Source organism: Acanthisitta chloris, unplaced genomic scaffold (assembly GCF_000695815.1).
Source record: "Acanthisitta chloris isolate BGI_N310 unplaced genomic scaffold, ASM69581v1 scaffold12167, whole genome shotgun sequence".
NCBI lineage: Eukaryota > Metazoa > Chordata > Aves > Passeriformes > Acanthisittidae > Acanthisitta > Acanthisitta chloris.
Window position 1 is genome coordinate 40,524 of NW_008684330.1, and position 12,430 is coordinate 52,953.

General features: G+C 33.9%; 1 protein-coding gene across 1 annotated transcript in view; it reads left to right on the top strand.

The window, feature by feature from the left end:
* The first annotated feature begins 12,366 nt into the window (after positions 1 to 12,366).
* Positions 12,367 to 12,430, top strand: part of LRRN3 (leucine rich repeat neuronal 3) — a 2,795-nt gene continuing 2,731 nt past the window's right edge. The window contains 1 exon segment of the mRNA XM_009079294.1: positions 12,367 to 12,430. This exon segment is cut by the window's right edge and continues 55 nt beyond it. Coding sequence (XP_009077542.1) covers positions 12,367 to 12,430 — 64 coding nt within the window.

Sequence of the window (12,430 nt, forward strand, 5' to 3'; positions counted from 1 at the left end):
ACAACAAAGTTCAGTATGCAGTATGGGGTAGAATATGATAGCTATGCTTTGCCCAGGTAAAGCAAGGAAGAAGAAAGAAAAAGGTGGAGAAGTGAGAGAGAAAGCAAAGAATATCCCCAGTCCTTAGATCCCATGTTGGCTTTGCTGGGGCAAACAATGAGAATATATCAGGAAGAGAGGAAAAAGAGAGGGAAGAGACCTGATCCACTCCCTTTTATAGTTAACCTGGTGCAGCCTCTTATATAAACTAGTTTTGCACTGTTTTGTTCATGTGTGCACAGCAGCCCTTCAGCCTTCCTCCAGGAAGTGAGTCGAGTGAGGGAGACTGAGCAGGAGTCTCCAGGTGGAGCAGGAATTTGGTCAGAACAGCACTGCCTCACCTCCACAGACCCTCTCTTCCCATCACATCTTTCCTATCATAACAGTCAGAATGTTTGAGACAAAACATGCTTATGTATGGTCCTCCACACTAGTCAATACTGGTTTTCAGTGTCCACACCACTCTATAAACCACAAGGACATTAAAAGGGATTGAGGCATCCTGACTGTAAAGCAAACTTATCTCAATAAATCCTGTATTTTATTCCAGGATAGGCTTTTATTAACTAAATAAAATGTTTTAAACATTTTTTAAATGTACCCTTGAAGAACAATTATTTGGAGAGGAAAAAAGCAACTAAACAGCAAATTTATTTGCAATTTATTAATTAACATTAAATTCTAATTTTTAACAGCAACATGGGAATTATAATGAAACTAAAACCCACTTTTCAAGCCAAACATTTTTATGGCCTTTAGGGTATTTTCCTTACTGTTTCAAATGCAAATCCTAAAAGCCTGCTCCTGAAGGACTGCCAAACAAAGCTATTTCACCTCACAACTGCTCTAAGTTTCTACTCATTACTTCTATAACTTTCAAATGCTACTTCACCTTCCCTGGATGTAGCTCACATTATCTCTCATGAATATCAAGAGACAGAAAAGAGCATTCTATCACCTTCAAGGAAATGTTTTCAGGACTTTTCAAGTTCTCAGCCATTCAGATGTGATGCTTTGCCTACACATTTAATCCCAGAATAATCTCAATTTTTAACCAGCTGAAAGTTACTGGAGATTCAGAATTGGAATTTCAGAAATACATCATGATCGTTCTCTAGAACCAGCAGTGGAAACTGAACCTGATCAGTCAGGGTTTGAAAATATAGGAGTTAGAGCACTCACACTGTTATGTACTCCCTGTTCCAAATCTTTACTTACTTTCAAAATTTTCATTTCCCACACGCAACAGGATGCCACGATAAGGACAGTTTAAACCACACTTATGCAAAATTAACTGCTTTGGATTTTGAACTTAAAATGCTTTCCATGCTTTGTTTTCTTAGTATTAGGAAGGTTAAAGCAACTTAAGGTGACATTTCCATGCTCATTAAGAGAGGACAGAGTCATTTGCAAGGAGATAGACAGGTGGTTTATAATTTCCATCATTATAATATTGAACAAGGTGACAACTACTGCCTGAAGGAAGGATAATTATACTATAAGAGAACTTAAACTATATATTTGGTTCACATTTATAAGAACTGGCAGAACAAAGCCACAAACCAAAGCTAAATTATCCTCACTTACCTGTTTAAATTATGGTTAAACGAATTAACCCTCAATTCACTTTTATTGGTATTGCTTTGTGTACTGCATCAGGTAACTCCATCAAGTAAATTGCCTACAAAAGTATCTGCACTACCTATTACACACTACTGCAGGAAAGGAAACCTGTTTACATTTTTAGATAAATACCTTCCCACTTTAATCTATTTTCTGACATGATCAATCAAATACTATCGGGACACTGCCTGATTCTAACATACTAGCTGAGGAAGGACCAGTTAAGAAGTAAATCAACCCTTCCAAATATCAGAGAATGTCCTCTGCTTTAAACTCTTCCATGGCATATGTGCACTTTTCTTCTCCAACCTATAGCAACATATATAGTCTTAAGTACTGCAAATTGCACCCATGACTTAACAAAAAACCCTCACCAACTTTTCTAAGTACCAAGAGATATCGTCTCCAAATGCTTTGCAAGCATTTACATAGGAAACAAAGTATTCTTTCACGATGTTTGCCTGCTGTGTTTTTTCCATACATACTTCTAGATGTTTTCCATACATGCTTGTATATATTTTCTGTTAGTTCCATTTAGCTTCCATACATATTCCAAGTTAACTGTGGAGAACTGTTTATTAATTCAATGAAGACTAGCAGCAGTTGTTTTCATATGGCCCTTCATAGCTGACATATTTTCCTAGAATTATAATGCACATACCTGGAGAAAATTAATTCCACTTTTAATCAATATATATAACTACTCCACTATTACTCTACCTGGATATGGGATATCACTGTACTTAGTATTTGTACAAATAACTAACAACTATTCATCCTCTGCTGGCCACAAATCTAGAACTATTTTAGAGATGAATCAACTTCCATTTTCCTAGTTTACTTTCAGAAAATTTATTATAACTTTCCTCATACTAACTGATTCTGCCCTAATTCCAATTTATTTTGCTGAACCTGAATGACTATCTACTGCATTTTGTGAGGTTTCTTCACTGTAGCTAGTAAGCTAAACCTGAGTTTTAGCACATACTAGGCTCACAATTGCTGTTTCACAGGCATTCTGGTGCCAGTGGTCCTCCTATGAGTAAGCAAGCATACCATGTCTTTCTCCTTACTTCTGATATTCCCTCTGATGTCTTCAAACTTTGAAGCAGAAATTACTACTAGACCCAGAAAGCATAATTTTTCATTGCACATTGTTGAAATGTCACACTATTGCACTATCTGTCCTTCTTTACTTACTTAAGTTGTTTTTACTGCTGAAAAAGAGAACCATGCCATTGTCTGAAAGCAGAAAGGCTGAAGTCAGACTTAAAAATAAATGTCTTATAATAAAAAAGCAGGTTGCTTTGATGTAACACTATCATTATTATAAAATTATGCCTAATATATCTTTGGAAGGACAAACTAGAAGGACAGTTTGAAATGGTTCATCTATCCCAATTTAACATGTGTAAAGAACAAAACTGTGCATTCCATGATCACCACTAATAGTGGTATCTTAATTCAAACTTACATTTTGTACAGTCTGAAGAGGCATTTTGCCATAGCAAGTGGCATTTCACCCACAAATACCTCTGTGCATCTCTGACATTCTTATCATAATATAGAAGGTAGTGTTCCCACGTCTTTACTTAAGCACCTATAGCAGATAGGTTTCTCCATAGTTTTTGAATCGTAAATAGGAATCACAACAAAATGCAAGAGAAATTATGCTGGTTAAGTAAAACATAGTGCAAAATTTTTTATTACAGTGATCACAATTTGGTTGATAGGCATGAATACTTGAAAAGTAAATATTGGACAAAATTCTCTTGGAGATCAGAACATCGATTTTAATGCTGCTGTCATATTTGTCATCCAAAATGCAGAAAGGTGAAGCATAAGGATGACAGATGCTGGAAAGCTAAGACAGAAATACAAAATCAAGATGTGTGTCTATCATGTAAGTTTCATAATTGAAAGACTCCTATTCAGTGACATGCTAAGTAGTGAAATCATCTAACATTAAGGGACTGAGTTAATGTTTCCCTTTAGACAAACTACAAAAGAATCTTTTCAAATAACAGGAAAAAAATAGAAAAGTTGCAAATTGGGAAATAATGGAGTGGGGAAGATGGCTATTATATCTATACATGTTGGAAAAGTACAGGGTTTAAAGAAATTTGCAATTTTAACAGGAAATGCACAAAACACTTGAAAGACGATTCAGCTACCGTTCCAGGACTAGATGATTATTTAGCTGTATTGCCAAACACTGTAGAAGGAATATGGTACTTAACTTTAAGCATAGCTGTTTGTTTATCTTGTATTTATCATCTTTCTTCTGGACTTGTTTTTAAAACTAAAGAGAAAATTAGATCAGCATTTTAATGTATTCACGTCTGGGGAAGTAAGAAGAGAACCACGATAATCACATAGTGCAGATTAGAGCTGATGAATAGGTCATAAGAGCACAAAATCCAGTAATTTCAGTTCTAAATATAATATTAGTGTTGCAAATCATATTTAAAAAAACCAAACAAAAAACCTCAAAACAACCTTAACATGTAAGATTATTAATGAGATGCTCATTTGAGCAAAAACTGTAATTAAAACTAAATACAAATGAAAATACTTTCTGCAGTCAGAAATGACTGTATCTCTATGAGATCCTAATTTATGAGTCTGAATAAATCACTCCAACTGTTATAAAACATGGCAAAAAACAGAACTTTTCCCTAATCTTTAAAATAACATTCTGGTTTACACACTGTCAGTTTTTACATTCTGAAATAGTTGGTTTTTTAATCAATCCAGTTCTCTGCACTGCCTCAAGCAAGATTACCAAAAAAAGTATCCATTTTTGTTGAATAATACATGGTGAATCTGGTTCCCTAGGTGGCTTAGAATGAAAGTAATCATCCAATATATTCACAATTATAAGGCTAAAGCAATTCAGACTAATTTGTTAGAAATATTAATGACATAGTAAATATCCACTACTGGCACCTCAAAAATAACCGATTTTTGGTTTTCAGTAAGGAGTTTCTGTTTACTATAATGACAAGAAATAAATGTTTTCCCTTCATGCTACATTCCATGTAGTATGTTCTAAGTCTACATCAATTACCAACAGGGATCGTAGCAGGATGTTCCTGATATAACTGCATTCATTAAGTCCATTTATATCTTTGGGCTATTTATATCTTTGGCTGCACACTGGAAATCATTATATTTTTTCTTAATTATCATAAGGGAATTTACCTTGATGAGACCATATCCCAAAAGAAATAATAAATATACCAATAAACTAAAAGGTGAATCCACTGAACATTAGGTGTCTGCCAATAAAGACTGATAATTTAAAGTAATTTAGGTCTTCCAAGCTTAAATTTTTCTAATTGAAAAATTATAGAATATAAATTGTAACTCTTAAAGTTATTGTGTCTATAATTATGCTAGTTTTATTACAGTGACCTTTTTCCCGTGATAAAGAAATTAAAAAATAAAATAAATTAAAAAGAGATAAATTAATTCCCAAGGAAAATATTATGTGATAAGTACAGTCACTACTTTTTTCTGTCTTTATTACAAATATTTGAACATACCTATTTCTATGGATTAGGCTGTTTAATATTTACATTTTAAGAGCCACAGAGGAAAAAATTGCAGATTTTACCAATAGCTTTGCAGGATTTTGGCTAGGCTTTTTTTACTAGTCAAGTGTACTATAGACTTCCTGAATCAGTATGGTAGCTTTCTAGAAAATCAAGCCAAAACTGGTCTCAAATCTTTAGTTCTGGCCATCTGCTAGAAGCATCTGGTAACTGGGTACATGCACCCACATCCAGAACGTGACTGCTCTCTTGCCAAATATGTGCCTAGGTAACTTGCCAATATGTGCTTCTCCACTGCTAACATGACAACTGTCAAAAAGAAGCTGAATATGTACGAATAAATCTAAATTAAACTAACACATCACTTTCCCAAGTTACAGCCTTCATTTTTTGGACATAATTACTTGATAATGGCAATGATAAAACCGTTGCACAGTGAAACCTTTCTAAGGCTAAAAACTATAACAAGGATACCAAAGATCTAAGTAATTTGAAGAGTCTATTTACATTTAATTGTTACTGTTTTCTCTGATAACAATATATATGCAGTAGTAGCAATGCATTAAATTTTTAGATAAAAACATCAGAAATGCACATGCAACATCTGATTCAAGAAGAAATAAAATAAAAATCAGATTCCTTTAAGTTTCTTTTTTTAATCCAAGTATATAAAATTATTATATGTAGTTTACCAGACACACATTAAATATATTGCAAGAGGATTAGAACATAAATACAGATTAGAACACAAATGGTAAAGAAATGTGCAAATTCAACTGAAATTAATTCTCTTACCATATAAATATAATATTCTAGTATCTCTGCTCACACAAAAAAATAACCCAAAACCCCTAAAAGTTATTTTGTGCACATCATATTAGGAGAAGTACAAAAATATGCAGTAACCGTAATTACTGAAATTATTGATTCCTTTGTGTGAACAAACAAACTTTTAGTCTTCTTTTGCTATGACATTTGTGAACAGGGCAGATGTATTCAATGGCTAGGGAGTGTATAAATAGAAGTTAAAAACACATGAGAGATACAACAGAAGAAAAATCTAAAATCAAAGCCTAAAAATGTAATTCAGGATTATGATAGTAAACTACTAGACTACAGCTAAAGGAAAAGAATAAACCCAAGCATATTCAGAAATTCTCAGTTTTGTTTTGCAGCAAGTATACAAGGTGGTGTGGTCCTGATCCACTGCTCTAGCTCCAATGCACAATGATGCTGCTGCCACCCTATTAATATTAGTAACAGAATAATGTATTATTTCTATTAAGCTCTTTGATTGTGATTCACCAACACCTTACTTCACATACATGTAGTCCTGCACTTGTCTGCCATTCCATGGTCAGTCATGGTAAACCAGTTTAAAATAGGTTAGGCAACAAGTGCTGCATCTTTTACATTGTCCCATTTTTAAAAGAAGATTTTACCAAATGTTCATTTAAGTCCTTTGTAAAGTTATTCTAAAATAGCATATGTAATAAATTAATATATGTAAACATTCCTTTTGCTTCCATCAGCACATCTATTTTGACTACTGTATTTTCAAAGCTTTAAGATATATTATATTGCAATGTTTTCCAAAATAGTGTAATGCAATTTTTGATTGATACAAAAGTGAGAGCTACACTATGATCTTAATGACTTGTATGTGGGGATAACTCTTCTGATATCTGTTCAACTCAATTAAGATACAGTAAACAAGAGCACAAGAATAGTAGACCAGACTCAACTGGTGAGAGAGAAAGGGTAAATCTCATGTAAATAGAGTTGATCATTGTGTTTTTCTGAATCTGTCTTTATTTGCAGATTAAAGTCACCTCAAAGCACATGATGGCTAAGGTATGAGAACTTGTCCTGTTTTCCAGTCATATTAAACATTTTAAGCTGGTAGCTTTCCCCCGGCAAACTTATTACAAGTAAGGAGAAAAATGAAAAGAAGGTCATTTCAGAGAATGAATATAAACACTTATGCTGAAATAATTATTCAGGTAGTTCAAACTGCTTTGAGGGTTAAATACCAGTAGCTCTGCCATTCCTTATACATCTTGTGCATAATGTTATTCAGGGCCAGCCTGAAATTCTAAAAATCAATCATTAGAAAAGGAGTAGATTTCCAAAATCAGTCAATGTCCAGACAAGAAGCCCTACTCAAATTTTTTTAAGAAGTCCATATATTTCAGCTACTCACTTCTGAGGATTACAGCCTAAAATTAAAAATCCAAATGTCATCTGATACCATCAGCTGCTCAAGTTGAACACCTCAGAAACACACAAATTTCCAAAAATCCTCTTTTATCTTTCAGTGTCAGACTTTATCTTAGCTGTATGTAAAAATATAAAGCATATTACAGTGAACTGCTAATTTGTATTTGTAAGGAGAAACAGAATGACATTTTTTGCTTCAATGTAATGAAAGCAAGAATACATACACTAGCAGAAATTCTTTCCATTTTTACGGAGTTTATATAATTTTCAGCAACTATATCAGACCTGCTAGTAGAGTGTACTTCTATTTTAATTTTAATTCAAGTTTATTCAATAATAAACTTTAATTTTAATTCAAGACTGAGTCCGCTATGAAAATCTATTATATTCTTTCTTTGTGCTTTAATCTAAACTTGTACTCCTACCTCAGTCACAAATATCCTGCTTACATTTTTGTAGAGGAAACAAAACCCAGATTTTTGCATCAATATGTGAAATATGTCAAATATATAAAATGTTGCATCATTTTACCAATTATGCTGTAATAACAAGTTCCCCAAGGAAACAATTTTTTATTTTGACCATGGAACAAACAAGGAAAAATTATATAAATTACATAAAATTATCAGAAAGCTATTAAATGTTCTAACTTAGGTCTGTATATTTCCATAGCTAACACTGAGAAAAGCCCCAAACACCCTGCTGTAACTAAAACCAAGTAAGATAGGAAGTGTCTCGTGAGATACGAAGTTTCTCATGCCCAATTTTTGGTTAGTGACATTTCCAGATTTCTGTCCATAGAACTGCTCAAAGTGGTTATAATTACAAGAACTGAGAAGTGCTCTTTCCGTTGATGTGTTTGAAAGGTAGCTTTGTATGAACAGCTGTGTTTTCAAAATTCTTGCCACCTCTAAATTGGTCCTTGTGAAGTGAACTGTTTGCCTTATTGCCAGCAGGGCACATTGCACTGTAGCTGCTGCATTTTTAGGTTCTATCACTGTCTCTCTAACTGCTGAAGTGGAAAAGAACGATTGCCAAAACCTGACACGTTTCTTTACCCTTCTGCCCACTCTGACTTGGTTCTTAGCTGTCTGTGCTCCAGTGATGAGAAACGTTGCTCAGCCTATTCATTCACTGAATGTCTTTTCCTGCTCAAATGCTGGCGATACCCTCTTGTAAACCACGGCTCCAGCTGTCAATAGCAGTAAATGAAAGAAACCTAATTAAGACATAGCAATCATTGTTTACACAAGAGATAATTAGGCTGCAAAAAGTCAAACACGTCAGGGTGCATTTTTCTAAAAGTAAGAGATAATACCACAAAAGCAAGAGACACACCATATTTAGTAAGAGAGTGAGTATGGACGGCAACAGGGATGAACTTCCAGTCACACTGCTTAACTTGATTCTGGGCTTTGATCCCTTCAAGTGAGACTGGGAAACTTATATCAGCAATCCATGTTTTCTTACATTCTTAGTCAACTTAGTATATTGGAGTCACACTATAATACTGCTATGAACAAAAAGATCAAAACACTGTTTTGCCACTCAAATTATTATATACAATTTTTGCTGTCCATTTCACTACTTCACTTTTCTTTGTACTATCATATGAAGTGTACTACAGTCATATGATTTATCATTAGGTTGTCCTGCAAGGATCAGGGAGTTGGACTCAATGATCCTTATGGGTCCCTTCCAACCTGACATATTCTAATCTGTGATTCTGCAACCTCATAAGCCATCATGGATGTCCATTCCACTTCAGAAACATTATTTTATTCTACACCTTGAATGACAGTTAATACTAAATAACTTTAATGTAAACCAATACACAGATGTGCCACTATATAAACAAACAAAAAAAATCCTTCTGAAGTGAAACAATGTATTTTGGAATGATAGCTGCAGGCTAGGAGACAGTGTCAAAATTATTCTACAATCTGTTATTCAAGGCACTCAACCTCAGTGAATATTTTACACAAGGCAGAAGCACTTTAACTGAAGAAATAAGAAAGATTTATGCTAGAACACCATATGAGCTGGAGCTGGTGACTTATTAGCTAAAGCATTCACCAGAAAGAAAAAAGACATCAGATCAAATCATAAAGCAGCAGAATTTCAACCTGGATCTCTCAGCTCTTATTTTTTGCTGCCTCTTGCAAAAAGCCTACTCTAATATATATGACATGGAAATGTTTGCTGGTGCCCTTATTTTGGCTTGAGAATCCTCTAGAAACTGAAGTGTAAGTTCAGGAGGGGTATAAATGCAAATCCAGGAGTATGTTGGCTCATATGCATGTGAAAATGTAGCTGACATGCTTTAAACGGTATAGCCTCTCAGGTGCCTGGGACACACATGAAAAGTCCATCTTGGTCCACATGCTATGTTTCACAGTGACTAATAGCAAATGTCCATGAAGGAACAGAAAACCAGGTCAGCAGTGTAGTTAAGCTTCCCCAGAATACCTTCACAAGTACTTCTGAGCAGAAGTCTCTGAGCACCATAGTGGGATCAAAATGCTGAGCTAAGATATCTGCAGTAGAAGTCTGTTGAATCTCAATTAATTTACAATTCAGGTAAGATTTCCAATGACCTTTCAATTATTCAAACTTACATTTTGTATTTGTCATGCTCACAGATACATTTTTAATATACAATCCAAGTAAGAATGCAGAAGCCAATGGGAAATGTGAAATAGAAAGCAAATCAAGAACATGACAAAAAATTCCACACCATGGCCATCTTCTTTTCTTCCTACATAGCAAATTACATCTGTGCATTTGGAATGGAATTATTTCTACTGAGATCTTTAGTAAATGTGACAGTACTCCACATAGGGGTATCACCTTACCTCCTGGTGCCAAAATTAAGAGCAAGTTATAGGCATTAACTATTCAACATTAACTTTTATTTTTTTCCAAGCCTCAAGTTCATTTTATCTCCCAGAACAAAGGAACAGATTATATTTTTACTGTTTCAGTCAGTCTGTCTTTGAATTTTAGTATAAACTGGGCCATGTGCATAAAAACATATTATTGATCCTCAAAACAACAGAATGTTTTCTGTATGTTTAGCTCACACATTGTCTGCTCACTCTGTTAATAAACTTATATGTTAAAATAAAATATTAAATGTCCTTAAATGTACATAACACAAACAGCAACCTCAAAGACTTGCCAAATGTACTTCAAATTTGCCCAATGCTTACATGCTTCAACACCTTTCCTCTGAGCTGATATGGAATGCAGATGTGGTCAGTATGCCCAATTCTCCTGAGCCTGAAAGGGAAGCCTAAAATTCAAATGCCTGACACTTGACTTTTGCAATTCTGTCTATCTATACCAGCAACACCTCAAAAGTTATTTATCAATGTCAATGAAGCATTGATCTTATCTTACAGTTTGTAAACAATGTCACTGTGAATTTTATCACCAAAGGCAAAGGGCATAAATGTGTATCACATTACTGTCTTCTGAAACAAAGCCCAGGTAAAGTTAGTGTGAAGTCTGTATTCTGAAGTAAATGAAGCAGTTAATGGGTACTTTACATAAGAAAACACAAGCTTTTGTATTACATGCCTTGGAACAAAATTTACACTCAAAGTTGGATTTATTTTGCTCCACAAAAAGTAAGTACATACCAAAAATCTGGGGGGGTCGGATGCCTCAAGATGCTAAGGTTTGTCTTTTACTATAATTTGGGACATGAGGACAATCTGCAAATTTCAGACTCTTGCAGAGCTACAGACCCAAGACACAATTGCTAGCATAGATTTTTTTCCCCCTTATCATTCTAAAAACAATTTTCTGTTATTATTCCTTGCAATTTAGGTTATTGAAGCCAGAATAAGAAAGCAAGTGATTAGACTGAAATTGCCATGATAAACTATTTATAATAAGGTACATATTTCTAATTATCATTTTCAAGAAGAAAACAAAACCAAAAATCAAACAACAAACCCACCCATGTTTTCTTTCTAAACAGCAGCTACAAAAAGAATTAGAAAATAATAAAACCTGTGGATTATCAATTTTATATATTTCTGTATAAATATCTCCCAGGCTTGCCTAAAAATGTCATGATTAGGAATGTGTATTAAACCAACCATTCCATTTTCCTTTGATTACAAATAAATTATGTTCTTTATATTTATAAACGTCATGTTCAAAAGTTAAATATTCATGCTCTGTAGGATTTTGTTCAGTGTTTACATTTTCAAAGCCAACAGAACTCAGTCTGCTTCTAGTGATAACTGAAAGAAAAAAGAAAATATTTTAAAGAAGGCTAAAATATGCAGAAAAAAATCTCACTGATATATTTTGCTTTAAGCTCTGTGGATCTTCATCCTTCTGTAGAACAATGCTCCACTGGACATATAACAAGCTAAAAGTTAAAGATATATTACTATATTAACTTAATTTATGCTATCTGGATACCACTATAATACTCTAGGCACCACAGTAATTTTCTTTTCTTATTCTCAATAATTAAGAGTAGAGAGCAAAAGATGACTAAATTAATTTATAACTTTATAGTTTCTTATACTAATTATTTCCTCTTCTTGTATTTTAGGTCATCCTGTCATTCCTGCAAACACTAATCAATCATGGGATTTGAAGTTAATACTACTAAATAAATGAATTGCCTAATCTCCTATGACCATCTATACATACTTCATCTTCACAAAGCTTATCAATTTTATGTCATCAAGGACAGAGTGACCTTCATTTCCACAAAATGCCTCTTACTACTGGACAAGCTGGTTACAAATTTATCACTTATCCTCAGGAAGAAAGTCCTTCACGATCATCATTTGATAAATGCAAGTGTGTGTTTTATCAATTGACCAGGTCATTCTGAATTCAAAGACCATAATTGTGGAATACTAAAGGGTCTGTTAGTTTCCTGAATATTTGAGTTAAGATGAAGGACATGCAACTCAAAATTAATTTACTACTTGGCCTAGTTACCACTGCACTAGTACAAG